Source organism: Thunnus maccoyii, chromosome 17 (assembly GCF_910596095.1).
Source record: "Thunnus maccoyii chromosome 17, fThuMac1.1, whole genome shotgun sequence".
Classification (NCBI taxonomy): Eukaryota; Metazoa; Chordata; class Actinopteri; order Scombriformes; family Scombridae; genus Thunnus; species Thunnus maccoyii.
The window spans coordinates 17,346,344-17,368,282 of NC_056549.1; the positions used below are offsets into that span (position 1 = coordinate 17,346,344).

The 21,939-nt window shown below is 40.0% G+C and overlaps 2 protein-coding genes across 7 annotated transcripts in view; both read right to left on the minus strand.

Moving 5' to 3' along the window:
- Positions 1-15,460, minus strand: part of usta (uronyl 2-sulfotransferase a) — a 57,895-nt gene extending 42,435 nt beyond the window's left edge. Inside the window, exon 1 of the mRNA XM_042390922.1 lies at positions 14,790-15,460. Within this exon, the coding sequence (XP_042246856.1) occupies positions 14,790-15,021 (232 nt within the window). The 5' untranslated portion in view covers positions 15,022-15,460. The remainder of the gene's footprint in view (positions 1-14,789) is intronic.
- A 3,476-nt stretch (positions 15,461-18,936) lies between these two features.
- sash1a (SAM and SH3 domain containing 1a) overlaps positions 18,937-21,939 on the minus strand; it is a 244,413-nt gene continuing 241,410 nt past the window's right edge. For all 6 annotated transcript variants that reach the window (XM_042391039.1, XM_042391035.1, XM_042391034.1 and 3 more), the window contains one exon: positions 18,937-21,873. In XM_042391039.1, coding sequence (XP_042246973.1) covers positions 21,613-21,873 — 261 coding nt within the window. In that variant the 3' untranslated portion in view covers positions 18,937-21,612. The remainder of the gene's footprint in view (positions 21,874-21,939) is intronic.

A 21,939-nucleotide genomic window follows, 5' to 3' on the forward strand; every position in this document is an offset into this window, starting at 1 on the left:
AGCAACTTGTACACCACAAGCTATCTAAACATATGTTTGTGACTGAGCAATGTGTGCTTCTGCATTAATGAATGAAGGTTTTGATGCTTGGCAGGTTGGCAGTTTACTGCAGCCTGGGTAGAGTTGGTGTTGGATAGTAATTAACAAAGTACATTTACTTAAGTATTAAGTAAGATTTTGAGGCACTTTTACTTTACTAAAATATTTCTATTTTATGTTACTTTATATGCCTACTCTACATTTCATTATACTGTTATATTGTACTTTTTACCCCACTACATTTATCTGACAGCTGTAGTTACTAGTTACCTACTCAGATTTGAATTTAAAACACGAAACTGAACATACTGAATGTCTACTGAATCAGCATTTCTCATAATATCAACGAACCCCCGCCAGGCCAAAAGATATTTTTTTAATGCCAAAAATAACGCTAAATATCGGTAGTGTAACTCCGTTGAGGAATAGGGCAGTGCTTAGCATGTTTGCGTAGCAAGTGGGACCCCCCCCCCCCCCCCCCGCGTCTAATCGATTAGTTGAAGATTATGTACGATTTCAGTCGACCAAGACTTTCTTTGGTTGACTACAGCCCTAGTTCTTAGAGAAAACTGTGAATAACTTCCGACTGAAACAAGCATTTGACTGTGTATGATGTGTATAACATGTGTACATGACATAGCGGGTGATAACTTGTGAGTATATTGGGTTTTCACAAGAAAATTGGATTTAATTCAATGGAACACAAATCAAAACTAAGATACTTTACAGACTAAGTGGCCAAGAAACTCAGAATATGGTAAAATGACCACTATACTGTAATAATAATATAATGACAGTTGTATTTTTCTTTACATTATTGTGTGGCAATATATTCTAATAACATTTAAAACATTATTTTTCTCTTTTCATATTAAGAATACATGACTGTTAATCAGTTGTTTACAGTAGGTTTAATAAAGCTTTGTGTTTTGTGAGCTAACTATAACCCATGTGAAATTAACAGTGGTTTACTTTCTCATGATCACATCCATGTGCTGCTATTTACGTGCAAGGCATTGTGATTGTTGAAGTTCACTCGCTGGATGGATTCACTGCTGGATTCACTTGTTGATCCACACTTACAAGAAGCACCAGGCATACAATTCCAATGTAGTGAATCATCAACAGCACCAGAAATAAACAAGATACTTGTTCCCAATTTTTTTTTTTCTGAATGTTTTGTATGTTTGCTACAACTCTCTACAGTGCACTGGGTTGCCGTCTGTGAGCGCTGGTTCCAGCAAAGCTTGGCCTCATAGATTGAGGCTCTCTTTAATTTAGCCATGTGGGCTAGGCTACGCTAGCTAGTGGTTAGCGGTTCACTTCAGCCCTTCAGAAACACCTCATTATAACAGAACAGTTAATTATAGACAAGTCGACACTAAGATACATTCTAGAGCCACCCCGCACAACAACTTGTTACGAAACATATAAGAAAGAGAGAGAAAAAAGTTGTAAGGGTCATCTTAAGAGTCAAGGAGAGAGGCTAACAGATGATGGTTTCCAGTTGTGTGGTCAGCAGCCCTAAACAGACCTAGTTTATGTTTGGAGAAGCTATGAAGAGCAGAGTCAACTAAAAAGCACAAAGAGTATTGAAATAAACAGACTGTTTGATGGAAGCGGACAGTAATGTTTGCTGATAATTCCCAAAGGTTTTGATCTCAATATCTCATCTTTTATCTCTTCTTTTACTCATTTGATGTCTCCAGTTCAACTGTGTTCCCTCAAGCAAAATTCATGAACAGACATAAACAAAAGTTTCAAGATATATATCTGTCAAATGTGTCTTACTGGAATCGCAAATTATAACAAGCTTTAGTGGAAGGCAATCAGTAAACATTCTTTTCATACCAAAAGCAGATGCACCAATCATACAGTAGCAGCACCTAGACATAACTATAAGATCTGCATACATGCTATTGTGGACATGGTGATACTTGTTTACACACTCTCTAACACAGACATACACAGATAAAAGATGCCTAAACAGTAACACATGCACACGGATGGACACACGAATGGGTGGAGGAAGATACAGGAGAGCTCAGAGAGACAGTGGTTTTGAAATCCTGCGGTTGAGTATGTAATGGAACTGCATGTAGTGATTAGAGACACTAACGTTCCAGCTGGCAACACCACCCAGCCAACGCACCCAGTGGCATGGTTTTGTGTGTGTGTCATACACGTCCACTGCAGTGCAGAGGACAACACAGAGGCTGCATCTGTTCGCCCAGAGTTTGCTATCCAGGAAAGAATTTACATGGAAGTTTTTTTTTTTTGCACACTTCCAACAGAGGAAACAGGAGGAGGGAGAGAAAAAGAATACAGTGTGGTGAGAGAAGAGACATGCAGCATGAGGATTTAGAGAGAAAAAGTGGCAAAGGAACAGATGGAAATGGAAAAAAGAGGTAGGGAGCAAAACAAGAGAAAAGGAAGGCTGCATAAACAGTGGATGAGAGTGTGGCAATTCTTAGCCAAATCTTGGAGTGATAATTTGTTTTCTGCAGGGTGATGGATGGATTTACAAGACTGGCCCAGATTCTGTCCAGTCCAAACCAGACTGGTGCAGCAAAGAGGTGCCAGTGGGCCAAGAGGCAGGCAAGTTGTTCTGGGCCAGGTCAGTGGAAACACTACACAACCAGGATCTGGGCCAGTGAACCAGGCCAGACAACTGATGGCTTTTCAAGGGATGTAGCAACAATGTGTGTGTGTAAAATCAGCACTAAAAAGTCCCCCATTTAACCTCAAGCTGTACTTATCCAAGGTCCTAACATGACCTTTGACCCCTTGTTAATTCCTGAACGTTTCTGATTGGCTGCAAAGTAACTGAGGGGAAAGGTTTAAATTTTGGTGCAGTAGATACTAAGATGCTGGCCTCCATCACTCTCTCTTTCAATCATACACACACACATACTTGGTCAATGCAACCCATCGCCCTCCACCCATGTAATTAACACCATTAACCACGCCCTCAAGTTCTGTGCTGAACGAGTCCCCTGGCGAGAATAAGGACTCAACCAAAGTCTTGAACCGACAGTAAAAAGTACAGCTTCTTGGAAGCTGGGCGTTCTTGTGTCTTTGGATAAAGACTTTGTTAACATTGGACTGAATTGCTTTCATTCAAGATGTCTCTTCAAAACATCTGGAAAATGTGGTTTCTCCAGTAGACCAGAACATTTGTGAGGGGTTATGGTTGCAGCTTGGAGCTGCACTACTACAATAAGTCTCAACTGCGGCTTTAGTTGAAGGATCTGGTGTTTGGAGGGTAAACACTTAGAAAAAAAAAAAAAGATCTAGATATTGAAGAGTTCATGACTGTGACAGGTGATGGCAGGATGTGGATTTTAGCACCAACCCTTACTGTTTTGGCTGTAGTGATGTGCCGTAAGATACATTTTGTACTCCTTTCTTCACATAAAAGACGGGTGTTGAGAGAAAAGTGTCTATGTGTAAAAAAAGGAGGTATACTGAGAAAGACAGACTGAGAAGTGGCGGGAGACAAAGGTGGGTTTCAGAGAAGGAGAGTGCATTTTGAGACAGAGGTGTGAGATTTGGCCGAGGTGAGGTTTGCTTTCCACAGGGGACGACCACATTCCATCTGAACTTTTCAAAAATGCTTTTCAGGCCATCCTCAGAGCGCACACCCCCATCTTTTCCCATCAATACATTAATCTGTCTCAGCCAGGATGTGCTCCTCTAGAGCAATGAAATGCCTTTAAAGGCAGTTACATACTGTAGTATTCCACTTGCTATAAGCAGAGACAGGAAGAGTGACTACTGATAACAGTATTAAGATGTCTTGTGTTTTGTGATATGGAACGCTCTGCAAAATGCTGGTGGAATTAATAGAGTTGGAACTTTCCTCTGTCTTCAAATGTGATTAAAAAAAAACAAAGAAGAAGGGAATTGGCATGAATTTACATCACACTTGGCTTTAATAGCTCTTTAAAAAAGAGATTATGGATCACTTTATGGAAAATTGGCAGCACAGTTCACACTTTTTGCAGAATCACATCAAAACCCTGTCAGTATTAACACATTGCGCTGCCTCTGCTGTCAGCAAACAGTAAAATCAGCTGCACTCCCCCTAATGGGTGTCAAAGCCTTTGGTGATCATTTTTAAGGGTACCTTCTGTTACAGAGTAATGACTTTCTGACTGACAGACAGAAATAAAGACCTGTTACATAAGACTTTGTTTGGAGGAGGGGTGGGAGGGCTTATAAGACATCTCTCTTGCTTTCCTCTTTATTTAGCTTGGCCTTAAGATATGTGGAGTGGCTCTGTAAAAACTACCTTTCTCTAAGCAAAAATAAATGCATTCTCTCTAGTTTGTGTGAAGAGTGTAAAATACCTAGAGTCTGAGTGTGAAGCAGAGATCAGCTCTTAGACTAAACAGAGGAAAATGTTGCAGCACAATGAAGTAAAACTGCATTAAGTCATTTCTTTCAGCAGTTGCGTATTATCAATGAAACAACTGAATCTTTTTTGTAAACTGAGCAGCAGCTGAAAGAGCTTGAGTTTATGTGCGTCTTTCCTCTGCCCTCCAGTATTCCTGACTTGATGGAAACATTGTTTTATCATTATGTAATGGTCTTTTCTTAATCTGAGTGCATGTTTCTCTCATCAGACACCAGCTCAGATCTTTTAAAGGCATCTAATTGTGTACATATAAATGCACTCACACAAAGCAAAATCACACAAATTCCCACAATCAACTTTTATTTTCAGACATTTGTAAACAGTAAACAGGTCTGTGCAGACTTCTACAACTGAACGACTTGGAAAGAGCTATTATTTAATAAGTAGAGACAGCAGGACAAGAGAAGAGTTAACATGGTGAGGAGCATTCTCCCAATTCACTATACAGTACCAGTCAAAAGTTGACCTTCTCATTCACTTGAATAAGTGAAGTGTGTCCAAATTTTTGACTGGTACTGTATCCAAAAATATATTTATTTTTTACAAGTTACAACAAATGTACAGAGTTTGCTTTGGTAATTTGTCACCAACACACTGTGTGACCTAAGAAATATTGGACAGATATAACAAGGTCTAATGAACAGTCAATAGACTGCACTACAACAACTAGACATTAACATATTTCAAGTATACAATCAAGTCTAGTAACATCATCAGATTGAGCAGTATCTGTCTTAAAGGTTCTATATGTAGGAATCAGAAATTCCTCCTCATTAGTGACACCGGTGGCCATTAAGTGAGCTGCAGTCAGCATTCTGTTGCTCATGCTTGCACTTACTCTCTGAGTGAGCAGCAGCACTGGCTTTCCTTGCTTATACTTCTCATATGACATAAAAGATCTCTAACGTTGTGTTTTGCACAGTGCTTCTGCAAAGCATCTCTCACTCTACCAATCGTGTTTACTAGACACCAGTAGGCTCAGCAAGCTGTGGCTGGGGAGCAACACACTGCAGTTTGTTGTGAAATGTGTGCTTATTCCCACCTTTGGACTAACAGAATATCTTCTGCCACAGCCCTGGAGCTTTTTTCTGCTCCTTTGTTGAGGAAATAATATTGTTTTAGCTGTGTGTGTGCTGGGCCACTTGTCATTGCGGGGATGTTTTGTTTTGAAATGTGTAGTGGTTGACGGAGGCAGCTAGCTGTCTAATTAGCTGAAGAGCTAATATCTGCAGGGTGTTTCTACTTGGATAGCACTGTTTTTAATGTGGTAGATACTGGTCGTTTGTTGACATTAGTGGAAGAGAGGCAAGGCACAAAAACATCACATTCATTGGATTTTTGTGGAGAGTCAGGGAAGGTCTAATTTTTTAAGTTCCATTACAAGCCGTTCACTCACTGGCAATAAAAAATGAGTAATAAATGTAAAGTGATTCATAATTCTTACATATAGAACCTTTAAACCTTTATTCAACTTATGACCACTTGGGGGCAGTGCAAGAAACTATAACTACAACGATGACATATTATCACCTTATAAAGTTGATATGACAAACGTGCCAATTTACTCATCCAGCAGACACGTAACAAAATTACTTATGATTTGGTGTCTTGTTTTTGGCTGCTTGGTTAATATAAGTCTAATATTCACTCTCGTTTTAGCTCCGTTTTGGTTTCCACCAACTCCTGAGGGGAAAATCTGATGAGCTACTAGATGTTCAACTACATTCACCAGTTATTTGCTAGCTTTGTCTGCCTACTGCTGGGCAGGTAGTGTACAGCAGGTTTGTTGCTGTAAACAGCTGTCTGCTACAACTAGAAACAACACTGATGAGAGCGGTGAGAGTGAACCAAAACAGTAAAGTTGCAGCCGGTAAAATTAAAACAGACGGATGCTGAAAGACACTAAAACGCTCCATAGAGCTGAGGAAAACTGCAGAGTTGGGATTTATCACTACGAGTAACACCTTTCATATTACAGATTAAATATAGCCACTTCATCCATTGTCCATTGTCCATCCATCCAAATATTGATTAGAGCAGAAAAGCAAAAAAGTAAAAAAAGTATTTCAGCGCACACCAGGATACTAGGATAGGCACTCTTTTATTAGGGGATTACATTTTTAAAAAACAAAAGGGGGGCTTTTTTTTTTTTTTTAAATTTCGCCCCCTCTTTGTTTTTTTTAAAATGTAATCCCTTAATAAAATAGTGTCTATCCCATTATCCTGGTGTGCACTGAAATACGTTTTTGATTTACTGTAATTTGCCCTGCATCAGCTGGCACCCAATGGAGAGGCACTGCTGTGCATGGGGTATATTCATTTTATTGATTAGAGCAGCTTTATAGAATAATGATATACTCAAACAAAATAACTTTTGCAGATGTCCTCCATTTCAAGACACAGCAGAAAAACTGTCTTTCTCATTCAACTCGACTGAACCCAAAGAGGATAGGAGGCTATATAAAACTTTAAAGTGCAAGGCAATACATTTCCCCAAACCAGCACGTAGTGGTTTTAACAACATGGGCTGGGCATTGCTCCTCTATCTGCTCTGCTGTATATTTAAGGCTGCTATTTTAAACTACTATATATTTTTTCATAGCCATGAAATGAGGGTAGCAGACAGAGTTGTGGTGAGCTCACTCAGAATAAAGATAGGCAGAGTTCCTTAAACAAGGTATGTTGCTGCCCGCTGGGCAACATGTTTCCTCTTAACAAGCCCCATAACAACCAATTACTTGGCTTCAGGCTATGTGTTTGCCACCCTGGACTCTGAGGAAAAAAGTCAGAATCCAGTTGTCGAATCAAATTGGAAAATAATTGCTTGACTTCAGTGACCACACAAACCTGCTGTTTGATGACGAGTGTATATGTGGCCAAAGGAAAGGAAACAAGTGTTCAACATGTTGGGTGTTTGTGGCAATAAACAGAGGAATGTGGAGTGCTTCAACACTTGCCAAAGTAAACAAAGAAAGTTCTCAAATGGGCTAACAACACCACAGAACAGAGATATGAGGAAGGGCAAACCTGATCCAAGAAATCAATAGCGCTCACGCAGCAGACTGCAATTATTCTGTTTCTAATTCTGTCATGAAAGGACGTGGATTCTGATTAAAGGTCTCACCCTTCTGGATGAACAGGGAGAGCAGTTGATTAAAGCAGGGCATTCAGTTTACATGTTGTAAGCGGACACCTAATTTTCTTACAGGACCTCTATTTATCCTGGCACTGATCTTCTAAATTATGGGCTATACGTAGTCTCTTTCTTACAAGCATCAACCAGGGTACCACCCAGTGGCTGTGGGCCTCGAGCCACCCACCCGTTCAAGCACCACCATCGGGGCTGACTTAAAAGTCACTGCAACCAGCCATCATCAGTGTCTTGGCAACCTCTTAAAAACAGCGCAGTTCCTAAAAACAACCCCCCTTTGAGATGATGTATAATGTACTCAAAGTCTGGCTATAAAAGTTTTTAAGTACTCATTTCTCAGATTTGATAAGAGGCGAAGGAGGTTCAGACCTTGACAAAATGCAAAACTCACAATCTAATACTCATTGCTGAAAAATAAGCTCTTTGCAGTTTCTTAACGTTTTATTCTACTTGAGTTGCATTTAATTGTTCATTTAACTGAACAGAACCTCATTCTTTACCACATGTTCTTCTCTGTTATGAATCCAACTGCTTAATTTCAATTTCACATCAAGCCCTTGCAGTCTTTTGTCAGAATAACACACATTATACATATAGTAGCATAGCACACGAGTCTAGTCACAATCCATTGCCCACAAATTTATCTGAGATTTGTCTTGGGTTATAACCATCATTGCTCAGCAAGCCTTGAGCAGCAGTCGCAGTTAACAGCGTTGGCGCATTGGAATTTTTTTTTCCAGCTGCTCTCTTTTCATGTGGTGAAAACAAATGCACTAATGGAGGATAATTACCCTGTGTTGTTTTAGTGTTTGCCCGTCTCTCTGGAGAGAGCAATAGCAGCCTCTCAGGCATGGAGATGCTAATTGGTAATGCTAATTGCTTCTATTATGTAATCACAGGGTCAAATGAAGCTATTTTTCAGATGATTTCATACTGTAATAATCCAAAAAAACAAGGAAAATATGATAATTTATCATAACTAATAAAGAAGAAAATATGCTAATCCACTTATTGCAGAACCCTGTAGAACCAACTGTTCATAACAATCACAACATAAAATATGAATTTTAGCTTTCTTCCTCTCAAACTAATACATTTCTCATTGAACTGGCTGTTTTCTTTCATTCTTTCTTTAGTTTCCATTAAAGTAAAAACTATTATCCCTTTATTGACCCCTAAACCCAATTAACGAGCTGGCATGCACGTTAGAAAGCAGGTAAATAAACAGAGCATGGTTCGCTTCTGCTCAGCAGGGAGGGCGGCTTGTTTTACCAACCCTGAGGGAATTACAAGCCGTCTGATTGTTTTGGCATTTAGGCTGGATGTGACACCACTTAGGAGTTGTTTTGGGGTCTGTTGGAGGTGATGCTTAGTTTTCCTCAACACTGCCATGAGGACTAGTGTACTGTAGGTGGAAGGAATATAGAGGAAGTAGGCCATGTTGTCCTGCCTTCACCTCCTAATGAGCCATGTCAGATCTGAGGAAGTGTTGGATAAACTTCAGCCCCAAACATAAGATTATCTTGGAGTGACGTGCTTTGGTATTAAACATAACATGTCTGTTTGTTGTTTGGTTTGCCACCTCTGCACAAATGTTGCACAAGTAAATAACAAAAATGCAAAGGAGGTAGTAAATCGAAGGGCACTTTAAGTATTTTTCCACATGACTGACTTCGGCTAGGAGTCACACTGGTACACACCTGGCAACCCTGTTAGTCATTTTGAAATGCTGTGCGACAGCTTGACCAGCACAGAGTTAATTTACATTCTCTTTGACACTTTGGTAAATTGCCTCAAAGCATGGACTCTGTCACTTTAGTCGAACAGTCAGTGCTACTAAATCTGTCAGGTTGAGAAACAAAATTTGATGAGATGAAATAAAGTCCTTGTTTTTAATATCCTTTAGCAGGAAGTGGGCGTACTGGTGTGAATAGAGTGGCGAGCTCGCTCCAAAAATCACACTTAGATGTCTGGTTCGCTTAACAAAGCTCTTTTGCATGTGTGGTTTGTGTGTCAGTTTTGTCCTTGTCTTCACGGTCCTTACTTTTAAATGCTGTAATTATGTGATTGCACATGAGAAAATCAATAAATGTCTAAAAATATATGATAATAGCAATGACATATTTGACATTGTTGAAGAAACTTTTCTGTACAGGAAATGACAGAGGCGGAGTTGTGGTTAAAGTTAGCCTATTCTATGCATGAGGGATAGGCAACATCTGCATCTCTACTTTTATGTAAAATTAAGTAAAAATAGCACTTATATGCATCCTTTCCAGACAAAAAGAGTTCACACACACCTCTTTATGCAAGATATGCAAATACCTAACACAGGTATGAAAGTTCACTTAATCCAGATTTTATTTGCAATACTCTTGTGACACCAGAGTATTTGCATTCAAGGAAACATTTTTCTTTTCCACTACATATGATAATAAATGATTTTATTCTGCGATTTACCCCGAATGAGTAGCTATAAAGTTAGAGCATTTCTTTCCACACCCGATGACAATATTACATGCAAGTTTCACTGATATGATGTCTATTTACATTGAGTGAAATCCAGATTCTTGAGTTTTTTTTGGCTGCACCAGCAACAGATGGGAATATTCTACATTCCTGTTTATCAAAGCGTTTAGCACAGCATATTTTAAGCTTTTGGGGTCTAGACATGAATAAGAAATAAACAAAGCTCGTCTGCACAAAATGCACTTTTGTAGTAATGGTTCTACCAGCAGTGTTGTATAGAGACTGACCTTAAAGTCAAAGATGTCAGTCTCTATCCAATCAATTCTTGTAGTTAGTGAAGTATAACAGCCATGTGTATGGTATGTCAGTATATTTGTGTCTATCTGTCACAGGTTCTGTACTGCATGAGTGAAGCATAATGTGTTTGTATTGTCCACATGGAGATGGAGGTTTGCTCATCCCTTCATTCATCTTCCCTCTGTCCATCACTTGAGTTCCTCCCGCTCATCTTCTTCAAATACATGTAAAAGTTTCATTGCAGCACTACTCATACCAAGTGGTCACTAGCCGAACTGCACTTTATTTGAATTCACTTAAACAGTTTGCATTCATTCATTTCGTTCTTCATGCCAGAAATGGCATGAATAAAACAGAAACTGGAAGGAGGAGAGAGATACTGAACCTTCCTCTGTGTCCACACATACCTGTCTAATCCCCAACACCGCCCTGCAGTCTGTAACTCTGACACTATACTGGCCAGCATTTGGCAAGTTAGATTTATGTGTGCGTGTTTTAAAGTTACAAAGTGCTTTTGAGAAGCAGAGTTTAGTAAGAGATTGAGTGTAAGAGACTGACAGTCGCACCAATTTCGTTTAGCGTTTATGATTTATGGTAGGAGGACTGGTAACTATAACAACACAAACACACACCTGTGTACTTAAGGTCCTTGAAAGTCTATTATGTCCATCCAAATGTCTGAGAATTCAGTGTAATGTGTATGCTGGCTAATCCTGAAAGATCCTGAAGGAAAAATTCTAGATCCTTCTCTCTGTTTTGCTCTCTCAGCTCCAAGCAGCTATACCAGGATGGTGTGCAATATCGCAGGGCAGCTAAAGTCATCTTCAGAGCATTCACATTCCCTGAGAAGATGACAGTACTGAGAGTCAACTAGTATTTGAAATGTCACTGCAGAAATATACGGTGTGGTACGTGCATAGTGAGAGAGAGAGAGGGAGCCGAACACAGGCATCAATGGCTTCAAACTATGGCAGGATCCAGTCTTTGCTCAATCATTTTATATTTTCTCACAGATTTCTGTTACATGTTGCTTTTCAGACAGTCGCTTCTATAAAAAGATTCCCAACAGACTACTAATCACAGCTAATCTGTCATTCAGCACCACTTCAGTTCCACACTGGTGTTACCCTGACCTGCGAACAGCGAGGTTGGCCTACAGCAGCGAAACAAGCTGTCCACCATCCTGAAAAAGAAAATAATTGAATCATGTTTCAGATCTTTCAGCTCAAGCCAAGTCAATCACTACTACACATGCATTCACACATGGACACGCACACCTTGCAACGCAGACACATCACTCAAGCGGAGACTTGGCTTCGGGGTGTTTTGGAGAGTTAACTGGATTGGTCAAGGCGATATCAGTGTGTATGTAGGAGAAAGTAAGAGAGACTAAGCGTGAGAGAGAGTCAATGACAGGGAACACAGTGGCGAGCGGGCCCATAAATCCAGGTCTAAAGGTCTGCTCGCCGTTTTAGTTACTGCAGCTGTACGTTGAGTGACACCCTCAAACACCAACCTCCCCGCTGGTCGAAACAAAACAGGGTCTGTTCCTCTACAGTGCGTCTGACTGAGAGAAACACACGTACCTAACACACACTCGCACCAAATCAACCTACTATTCTCTCACACATACACATTCACTTACCCCACCAGGGATCCTCACCTTCATTTTGGCAGCCAAAAGTAACACAAGTCAGCTTCAGGTAAATAAATCAACTAATCACTGGATGCTCATAAAAGGCTGCAAGACTGCCAGTCACCCACATGCAGTATACATACATTGGAGGATTATTAATGCTGAATTCCTCTTTATTTTCTCTTTTTTCCCCCAGTAAGTTAGGTAAGGAGTTTCCCCTGTATGTTTCCTTCAGCAAGCTCTTCCACTCATCAATTCATGACACAGAGGCAGAAAAAGTACGAGTGAAGACTGAGAAAGACAGAGATGGAGAGAGTCAGAGAAGGGTGAATGTGATAAAGGGCAACACCAGGGAACATAAAGTTCTCTATGAAAATAATGAGCAGACCACATCTGAGGCAGTCTGTAGCTTTCTTCTACTCGCCTCTCTTGTTCCCATCTCCCACCACATCCGACCTTTTCAGAACCCACTACAAAGCTGTTTTTCACCTAGAACTCAATACATCCTAAATGAAAGAAAGTTACCTGAAATTGCTTGCATTCCTGCTACTTGAGTAAAGGCTGTTATCTGGCTGATATGTGTTCTAAGCATAAAATTCAATTCTTGCTTTCAAATTGCGGCCATCTGATTCTTCAACAAAGCTCTCTCCCTCAGCATCATATAAGTGGAGGAGATTACTCATCGAGACCCCAGTGGAGGTGTTAGTCTGTGGTTGTGTCACTGTTACATAAGGAACCCCCCACCCCCCACCCCTCCTGAAGTCAATACAGCATAAAGGAGTCAGTGTTTGACAAGGTTCAGGCCCTCAGTGTCTCTATGCAGAACTGCAGCGAAGACCACATCATGCAGGTGGGCCCAGACACTCATTTATCTTCTAATAGAGGCATTCCTTGCCCTCATGGTCCACACATGTTTGAATGCTGCTGGATTATGACGATGCAAATGTGTCTGTGCTAATAACACACACATCTGCGCCATCCTATATGATAAAGTGTCAGTTCAGCTGATAACTTAAGCTTGTGCGTGTGCACATACGTTTGTGTGTGTTCAGGTTATAGAGCACCTCTCAGAAGCAGAGAGCTACTTAGTGAGAAAATGAGTGTATGAGACACTGCAGGCTGTCTGACTGTGTGCACATTAGCTTTGTGCAATTTCTCTAAAATAAAATGAACTTGCATCAACTGCTGCAATTAGGCTGCAAGGTTTCGTCAAGAGTGAACGCTGCTTCGGTGTGTTCAGTGTGTTGAGAGTCTGCTCAGCAAATCAAGCTGTATTTTAGAGGAAAGTGTTAACACTCTCCATGATACCCAAATGAAGCTATAAAAGCTGGCTTTTATTTTGATCTTCCCTCAGCATTTTGGGGATTTTTTTTTAATGTGCTGCAAAAACTTAATGTGAGAAACATTGTCTGCGTTTAATGTTTCACAACACTTAAACAAATTAAAACAATTTCTTACCAATATTGTGCAGCTGTAGTGTGCAGGCGTGCGCCTATGCCTCTGTGTGTGTGTGTGTGTGTGTGTGTGTCTACAGGAAACCAATCTGACCCACCGGATTAGTGCCTGACTTGGTGAGTGACTCTCATTCTGTTCCAGATGTTTATCACGTCATAAAGGCCTCAAGCCCTCTGTGAGAAATAGGTAGGAACACAACCTCCTTTCAACACACAGATTCATACACACACACACACTCACACACTCCAGCTGTAGCCCAAGTTGTAGCAGCGACTGACATTTTGATATGAGCACACACCCACATATACATTCACGCTTGATGTGCTTCCTTTTTGAAACTTGATAGCTCTTATCATAAAAACTGACAAACATGTGACTCTTTTTGCCATACACTCTACGTGTAAACCATTTCCTTCTATTATCATCCAGTGTGCAATAATGACAATAACATATCTGTACCAAATCATATCTAACCATAAACAAATGTTTTAATATTCCCTTCAGAACAAAATCTTGTCAAATGGAAACCTGTGCTCTAATCATTTTTCTGTGTTTCCTTGCTGTGAAAACATTTGGCACCCCTACCTGCATCTTAGAACTACACGTGCTTTTTAATATATATATTAGAGAGGCATAAAGCCAAAATCATACAGTACATGTGTTGCTTCCTCAAAGCACCAGCATAATCTTTATAACACTATTGCGCCTTGTTTCACTGGTGCCAGTCGTGCGTAATGAGCGCTGTGGCTGGTGCGCACCAGCTGGCTGCACAAGAAGAGGTGTCAGTCGCCATCCACACGCAGTATCAATCCTAACAGTTGCTAAGTTCTTGTTCCCATAATAGATCGCAAACGTGTTCCGACAAGTCGGAACTGATATTCAAGTGGTGCACAGGGGAGCACATTCCTCAGGTTTTGGTCTGAATAATTTGAATTTTAAACTTTGGGGTAAACTTTCTGGTATCGTAGGATTATAATATCCAAGAAGAGGTAGTTGTGCATATACGAACGTCACTATGCACAATCTTTCTAAGATGTGTGTCCTTCTACAGTTAGTTGACATAAAGCCAGTTTGATAGTTCAAAGATTATGAATGATCAGAGGAATCAAGATAACTCATCTGGGGTGAATGGGGTCGAGGGGACGCTTTGGCCTCCAGAGGCATTTGCCCAGCGTTGAATGGGAGGTGTGTGCTTCATTAATTCTCTTTTTCATTTTGGATCAACGTCCCATGAAAGAGAGACGCCTTTACATGCAGCGCAACTTTTATTCAAAAACATTATGACGCGCTTCAGCCAGCAGAGGAAAATGAAAAGTTCTTACCGAGATACTGTCGGATGTCCAGCAGGATTTTAGGGGGTCCTCCGTTCAGCTGATAAAAAAGGGAGCCGAAACAGAAGAGGAACAGCGTAGCCATGCAGAAACCATAACCTCGCAGGGAAAATCGCAACGGTATAGCAGAGAGTAAGCTGTACTTTTTGTTGTTGCGGTCTCTAATATGGTTAGGAGTCTGGTTGTTGCTGTGAAGGGGACTGCCGCTGAAATTCTTCATCATCTCCTCCTCACAAAGCGCCGTGGAAAGTCACCCATCCGCCTGTGGAAAGTGAAACTTGTCGCTTTGAGATCATTTGAGGCGGTCAGCCAGTTATTTGGAGACGCGCAGGCACCCAGCTCTCCTCCGCTGCCGCAGCCACGGGGTTATTTTTTGCGCACAGCGTTTCGCTTCTGCTCGGTCCCTCTCGTTTGAGCTCGTTGGATGACTGTTCCTTCCTTCCGTCCTTCCAGCGGAGTTAAGGGTCCATCCTTCTGCTCTCAGTCTTTTGGGTGTCAGATTACTGAACGTGGAAAGAGGAAAAACTTCCACCTCATACAGGATTTGGTTTGGATTGCAGTGCGTAAAACAGCGTCACCCAGTGTTCAGGGGACAGAGGGGCTCTCGCAAGGAGTCAGTGCGCAGTCAATGAAACGAGTTTGATTTTTAACAGCCCAAAAAGAGAGTGACAGGAGGTCTGTGGAAAGAATTCTGAGTCAGCTGTGAATTTCCAATTTGCATTTAAATGACAGGTTTGTCAAGTCTGTCTTAAAACAATAGTCAGGGGCCAAAATGAACACTGACACATGTTTTTCTTGCTGTAATCATTCCTCCTGTTCATACTGGCCATTAAGAGATCCCTTCATAATGCACCTTTAGTGTAAGTGATGGGGACAAAATCCACAGCCCTGCTTCCATATAAACATATTTAAAAGTTTATCTGAAACTAATATGAAGCTTCAGCCGTCCGAATTGGTCAAATCAAATCAACATCCTTCAAAGTTACAGTCTTTTAAGCGCCAATTTCCCACAGTTTGTTGCAATCTTTCCACTGCAGCTGAACAGGAAAACACTTTCCGTTGAGACACAAAGAGGGATTTTTTTTTACTAAAAGGATTGTAACTATGGAAGCTCCACTTTGTTTGACTAACTCAGACGGCTGAAGCTTCGTATTATCTAGAGATGAACTTTTAAATACATTTTAGCTCAAAACGAGGACTGTGGATTATGTCCCCCATCACTTACATAATAAGCGCATTTGGAGGGAATCTTCTAATGGTCAGTATGAACAGGAGGAATGATTATATTGAAATCTGTTTCAATGTTCATTTGAGCACCTGACTGTTGTTATACGACAGACTTGAAAAGTTGTGAATCTGACTTGTGAGTTGTGAGAGAGCTGTCATTCACCAAAACTTTGACAAATGTGGTGTTATTATATAGTTCATTAATGAATTAATAATATCATAGGACCTTGAAAAGCCTTAAAGCATGTCAGGTTGATATAAAATGACTAGTGAGCACCACAGACAACACATACACTCTTAACAGTAACATGACAGATATGTATATGCTCTGTGTAAAGTGGTCATTATTCATAAAAGGGAAAACGCTGTGTTATCATTGCTGTTGAAAAAGAGTACTGATGTCAGCTGTGTGATGAAACGAGGCTGGTGGGATGAGTGTATTTGTTCACTTCTTATGTGTGCTTGTCTGCTGTGTGTGCTTTCAACTTTCTCTTTCCCTTCAGGCCGCCTGTTAAGACCGCAGACGCTGAGCCATATATCTTTCCACAACAGGGCCAGAACCCACCATTAGACTACACCTGCACTTAGGAGGCAACAACAGTTATTCAAAACAGTAACCACCTCTCCAAGAGGCTGACGTACTTTCACTGGTGACTGCCACAGTAGTCAAGGGAGCAACAGTGGTTGAGAATAACAATCCATCCTGAAAGACTAAAGATAATAAAGAAGACCAAAATAACTCTATCGAGAGCCTTCTGGCCTGGCTTTTTCACCAGTAAATGAATTATGAACTGTACAGTGCTATATATTGCAAGCTAGGCAAAATAAGTGTGAATGTATTATACTGTATGTTTATAGCCCTGTCAGCCCTATCTGCCATGCAGCAGAGAAGGTTATTATACAAAACTACGGTATGGATGTCAGTAAGGTCACTGCAGTAAATTGGTTTAGTCTCATGAGAACTACTGGCCATGAGATTTAAACCACATCATTACTGGTGGTATATCTTTTAATGTACACTATCCATCAGTCCATCAAGCAGCTGGAGGAAACACATTAAAACACTACATGAACAGGACAACCAGGACAAATGTTTAAATATAACAGGTTCAGATGTGTGATATAGATTTTAACTCAGAGCCTCCGCATGTGTCAGGTGTGTGTACTAGTAATCTTCAAAGGCTGCCATTCAACTGAACTTCTTCTGACTTTGTGGTTTGTTCATTTCACACAGATTCATTAAACTGTCTGTCTGCTTGTGTATTTCTAGGTTTTGTGTACACCGGTAAAGTCTTTTATTGAAAGAAACAGTTGGAGAGAGAGAGAAGAATAAACCTCATTTTAGCATGACCATTGCCAATTTGAACAAGACCCAATAAGTCTGTATTAAGGGGCACTCGCTTGAGGATTAAGAGGCCCCTTAATTGAGTTTAGCCTACCAGGATGAGAATCAATAGGCTGCAGAGAGGTAATAAAAATTTAGATACTTTGCCTGCCAACACTAAAGTAAACTTTAGGAATCAGACTTCACTTCAAATTTTGCAGAACTTCTTAAATTACTTTTGACCACCTTTAAAGGAAGGCAGGAATTCCCCTATAAGGATATCACAAAGTATCACACTCATTACAGTTTATGAGTGCACTTTGAAGAATTTGTAGAATCATGAAAACACTCTTGTGGTTCATGTGCTTCAGGTGTGCAAATTGCTCATGTTCTGTAATGATGAAATATGAGGGTTGGATTCATCATAGGGATAATAATATATATCAAAATTCACACCGTGAAATATTGTGATCCCCAGTGTAATTTCAGGGAATTCTCACTAAAGGTTGTACATGAACACAAACATGAACAGTGCAGATAAAGGGGCCCAGTATAATGGAAAGTAAGCAGAACCAGGAAGTGTTGAGTAAGGGCTCATCTTTTCCTCGCATGATATCTTAAATCAGTTGAGAGATTGCGTCAGTGGAAGTGCTCATTACAGCCATATGAGGGAAGATTTTCATATAGTGGCTCCTATATGAAGTACTAGCAACAAGCAAACAAAGACATATTAATCAGACCATATTCTTAATTTGTTTCTTAAAGGGAAAGCTTGTTCAGTTATGTCTGTGTTTCCCCTTCGAAGAATGTCAGACACCTGCTGTGATAGAACTTACGCAAGTAAAATCTTCTCAGATGGAGTCTTTTGGGACAAAATCTTATCAAATTGAGATCCGATGTCTGGTGCATACGTACAGAATTTGGGGCTTCATGACATCAGGGTGAACGCTGCTTCAGTGTGGAAAACCTCTGCGTGCTTTTATTGACAACAGCTGCATTGCAACCAAAGCCAGACATGCAGTCGACCTGCAGCAAAAAGCTGCTGAGAAACTCTGTTGTTTTTGTCCTGAGCAGATGTGAAGGGTTTTCTAAATGAGGTGTTACAAGGCAGACACAACAAGACGATGTTGTGTCTTGTTGTGTCTGCTCCTTGGTATCACACTGCTATGCCAACTGAACCATGTCATTATAAAAAGGATAGAAGTTTGTTATTCAGAGAAACTACACACATCCCAATAAGGGAAAAGCAACAGAGTTGATTTTATGTTTCCATTTGACCAAACCCTAGAAAACTAATATAGCTTATTCTTTTTTCCCTTAGCATCTAAGAATAAAATAACACGGTTGACAGGATCAAACTTTTAATCAAATATGGTCTGGTGTCATTATTTCTTCTCTTATGTATAGACACTTTCAATTTTAATTTCAAAATATAATTAAGAAAGTTATTAACAGGCCAGTGTGCAGGCTCACAGTTAACCACACTGGTTAAAAGAGCCAGAAGGTCAAGTCCAGGTCTTTCCGTTATGGTGTGTGTTTGTGCATGTGTGTATGTATGAGTGCATAGCAACAATCAGAAGGCCAGTGTATGGCAAGAAACAGTTTTTTTATTATATTTCAGAATGACAAATAGTTATGGACATTACTTTTGTTGTTTCAATACACAAGCAAATCTGTATGGACAATCATTAGGTAGATGAAAACCAAATAAAATAATTTGTACACATATTTTACAATACATACTGTAGTTCCTCACTGGCTAAAGCAATATGCATTATGCAGGAAGGTATTGCTATTCATATAGTACAGCTAATTACAGTTGATATGAAAAAAAGCAAAAAAATAAGTTATTTAAATATCAATTACATATACAGAATGTGCAACTTCTGCTAAGCATTTCATATATGTAATTAAGAATTTATTTTTTAAGACTGCTAAAACAAATTGGAAGTGAGTAACTGGAACAGGTTAACTCGTGAATAGTTATTAAACTTGGCATTGGGAACTCAATACTAAAGTAAAATACCAGCATAACCCACTGAAACCCTTTACAATACCTGACAACAAATGTCCATTTATGGACCTGTGAACAAAATGTAGCCAATTTCGCCTATAAAAACAGCTGGATTTACCCTCTAAAGTGCATTTACAGTGTCAGTATTTTCATTCTTTACAAAACACTTCTTGGGTCTTTTACTTTTTTTTGATAACGACCCCCTTTCTTATCCCAGAGCACCACTTTGATTGAAGAGAAAAAAGGCATCAAACATCTATCTATCAAGTGCCCACTGCAAAAAAAAAAAAAAAAAAAAAAAAAAAAAAAAAAAATCCTAATTTTAGCAATATCAAATTTTCAAATATGAAACCCATGGAATAAGTCTTCAGATCAGTTCTGGCTGTGTAAGATAGAACTTCACTGTTAGAAATAAGAGGGAAAAAACACAAACAAGGAATATTTGTTAGCTCCATTTCATGCAAAGTGTGCAAAATGAAAGATGATATTCTGGTTGTTTTCAGTTTTGTTTTTGGCCCAAAGGTTTCATAACAGGCTGACCCAACTCAGTGTTTCCCTGATTTTCAAGACTAGGTAGTGTCCTTGTGTGTGCTGATCTTGGAAGTCAGCTTTTCACCTGATGTGCCAGTCTGTCTTTATACTGTCTGTTATCACTGCCTTTAACAAGTCCAATTAGTAATTTCAGACTAGCATTGATTATAGTTATAATCTGCTTTTTTAAAAAAGTCCCAAACAGCTTATTATCCAGCTATAAATCAAATTTCTCAACACTGTAACCAAAGTGTAGACAGTCCAATAAATTCCAGATAAGACAGCCCAGATGTCAGCTGTGTCTTTGGAACATCTCTGTTTTCTCCTCCCACCCAGTCCCTCAGCCCTCTGCATGGAACGTGTACAATAAATGTGTGTGTGTGTTGAACAGGGTGTTGGGTTGTTCAAAAAGGAGACAACGTCTGTGTCGTTTCTGGGCTTTACAAATACAGAAACCATAATCACTCAGAAGCATGTTCTGTGGTCCACAAACATGTGCATCACAGAAATAATCTGGCTGAGTGTGTGCATATGTGTGTGTGTGTTTGTGTGTGAATTACCATGTTTGTATTGTTCATAAAATCTATGTCTCGATTATTTTTCAGACTTGGACACATTCAGAACAAAAAGGCTTGCACAGTTCAGCCTCAGTCATGGTATGGTATAGTCAATACTATATTTTCTATTCACCATATCTATTCATTTATAATGGTAAGGCAACGTAAAATGTGCTTTGATACACAGGGAATGTATTGTTGCTATGAAAGCTGATGGAGATATATATATACATATACATATATATATATGTATATATATATAGGTATGTATAGGAGCAGCGTGTGCATCCAAGATACGCAGTGAAATAGAACATACAGTATAATATGAAATATAAAGGTGTGATGTCAGCATTTTCAGCTTAGAAATGACTGAGAGCTGGCCTCAAAATAAGGCTGCAACATTCAAAAAGGCAAACACACATTTTAACATAAAATCATTTTAAAATTAAGATATGCGTTATGCTATAATACAGAAACATGATACAAAATAAGCCATTTGCAATCTCAAAACCACCAGTTATTCATCGTTGCTGTATGTGTTTAGTTGATTAAAAGTCCAGATGCTGAATGAGTTCTGTCAGTCATTGTGAACCTATTAGTGGGAATGAAATCTTGAATGAGTAGGAAATCACTTTGGCCGAGCTACGTCCTTAAAAAGACCCTCAGATAATTGTTGCCTTGCCACACAAGATGAATATGAAGCACTTATGAAATCTGCAGGAAATAAACTGTCTTTCTGTATTTTAAAAAACACATTGATCCTACAAAAGAGTGTGCTGTCTTCCTTAAAGGCAGATCCAAGTCTTTATTTTAAGACTTTTGGGGGTGTCTTCAGAGTGAAAGCTATCCCACAGAATGAGTCTACAGTCTTTTTTTAAAAAGGCATCTGATATCTTGTATTGGCTTTCAGGATAAACTCCTCGTCGCCGTAAACATTTGAGAAAAGACAGGGTGATAAAGAGACAAAATCAGAGGGCAGGCTAGCTCACTTTGAGTCTTTTGACACGTGCGAGACAAGAAGCACTATAGTGCTGTGGTCACTTGCGAGGTTGTTCAGTCCCGTGGCCACTTTGCCCTTGGCCACCTATTGGCCATTTTTAAATGAGATGGTACTGACCAGTGAGTTGATACCTGTTATCCAACCTGATTTCACCAACAATGTTAGGACTGCACCTCTCTGTGTGCGCTGACCAATCGTGCCTCACTGATCAGCCGGCGGGCGTGTCTTTCGTCCCGCACCCCCGCCTCCCACACGCTGCTCTCTGTTAACAAGGCCACACGGCTCAGCGTGTCAATTCCTGCCCCTGCCAGAGATGTGGTGTACATGGGCAGGCCGATGGAGACGAGCCAATCAGAGACTGTGCTGATGTTACCTGAGGGCAGAGGCTTCCGGCACATCTCTGTCAAACCTCCAGAGGGGATCTAAGGGACACATTGGGATAAAAAGATATTAGTTATAGTTGCTCTACTGAATAGGGGTGACATAAC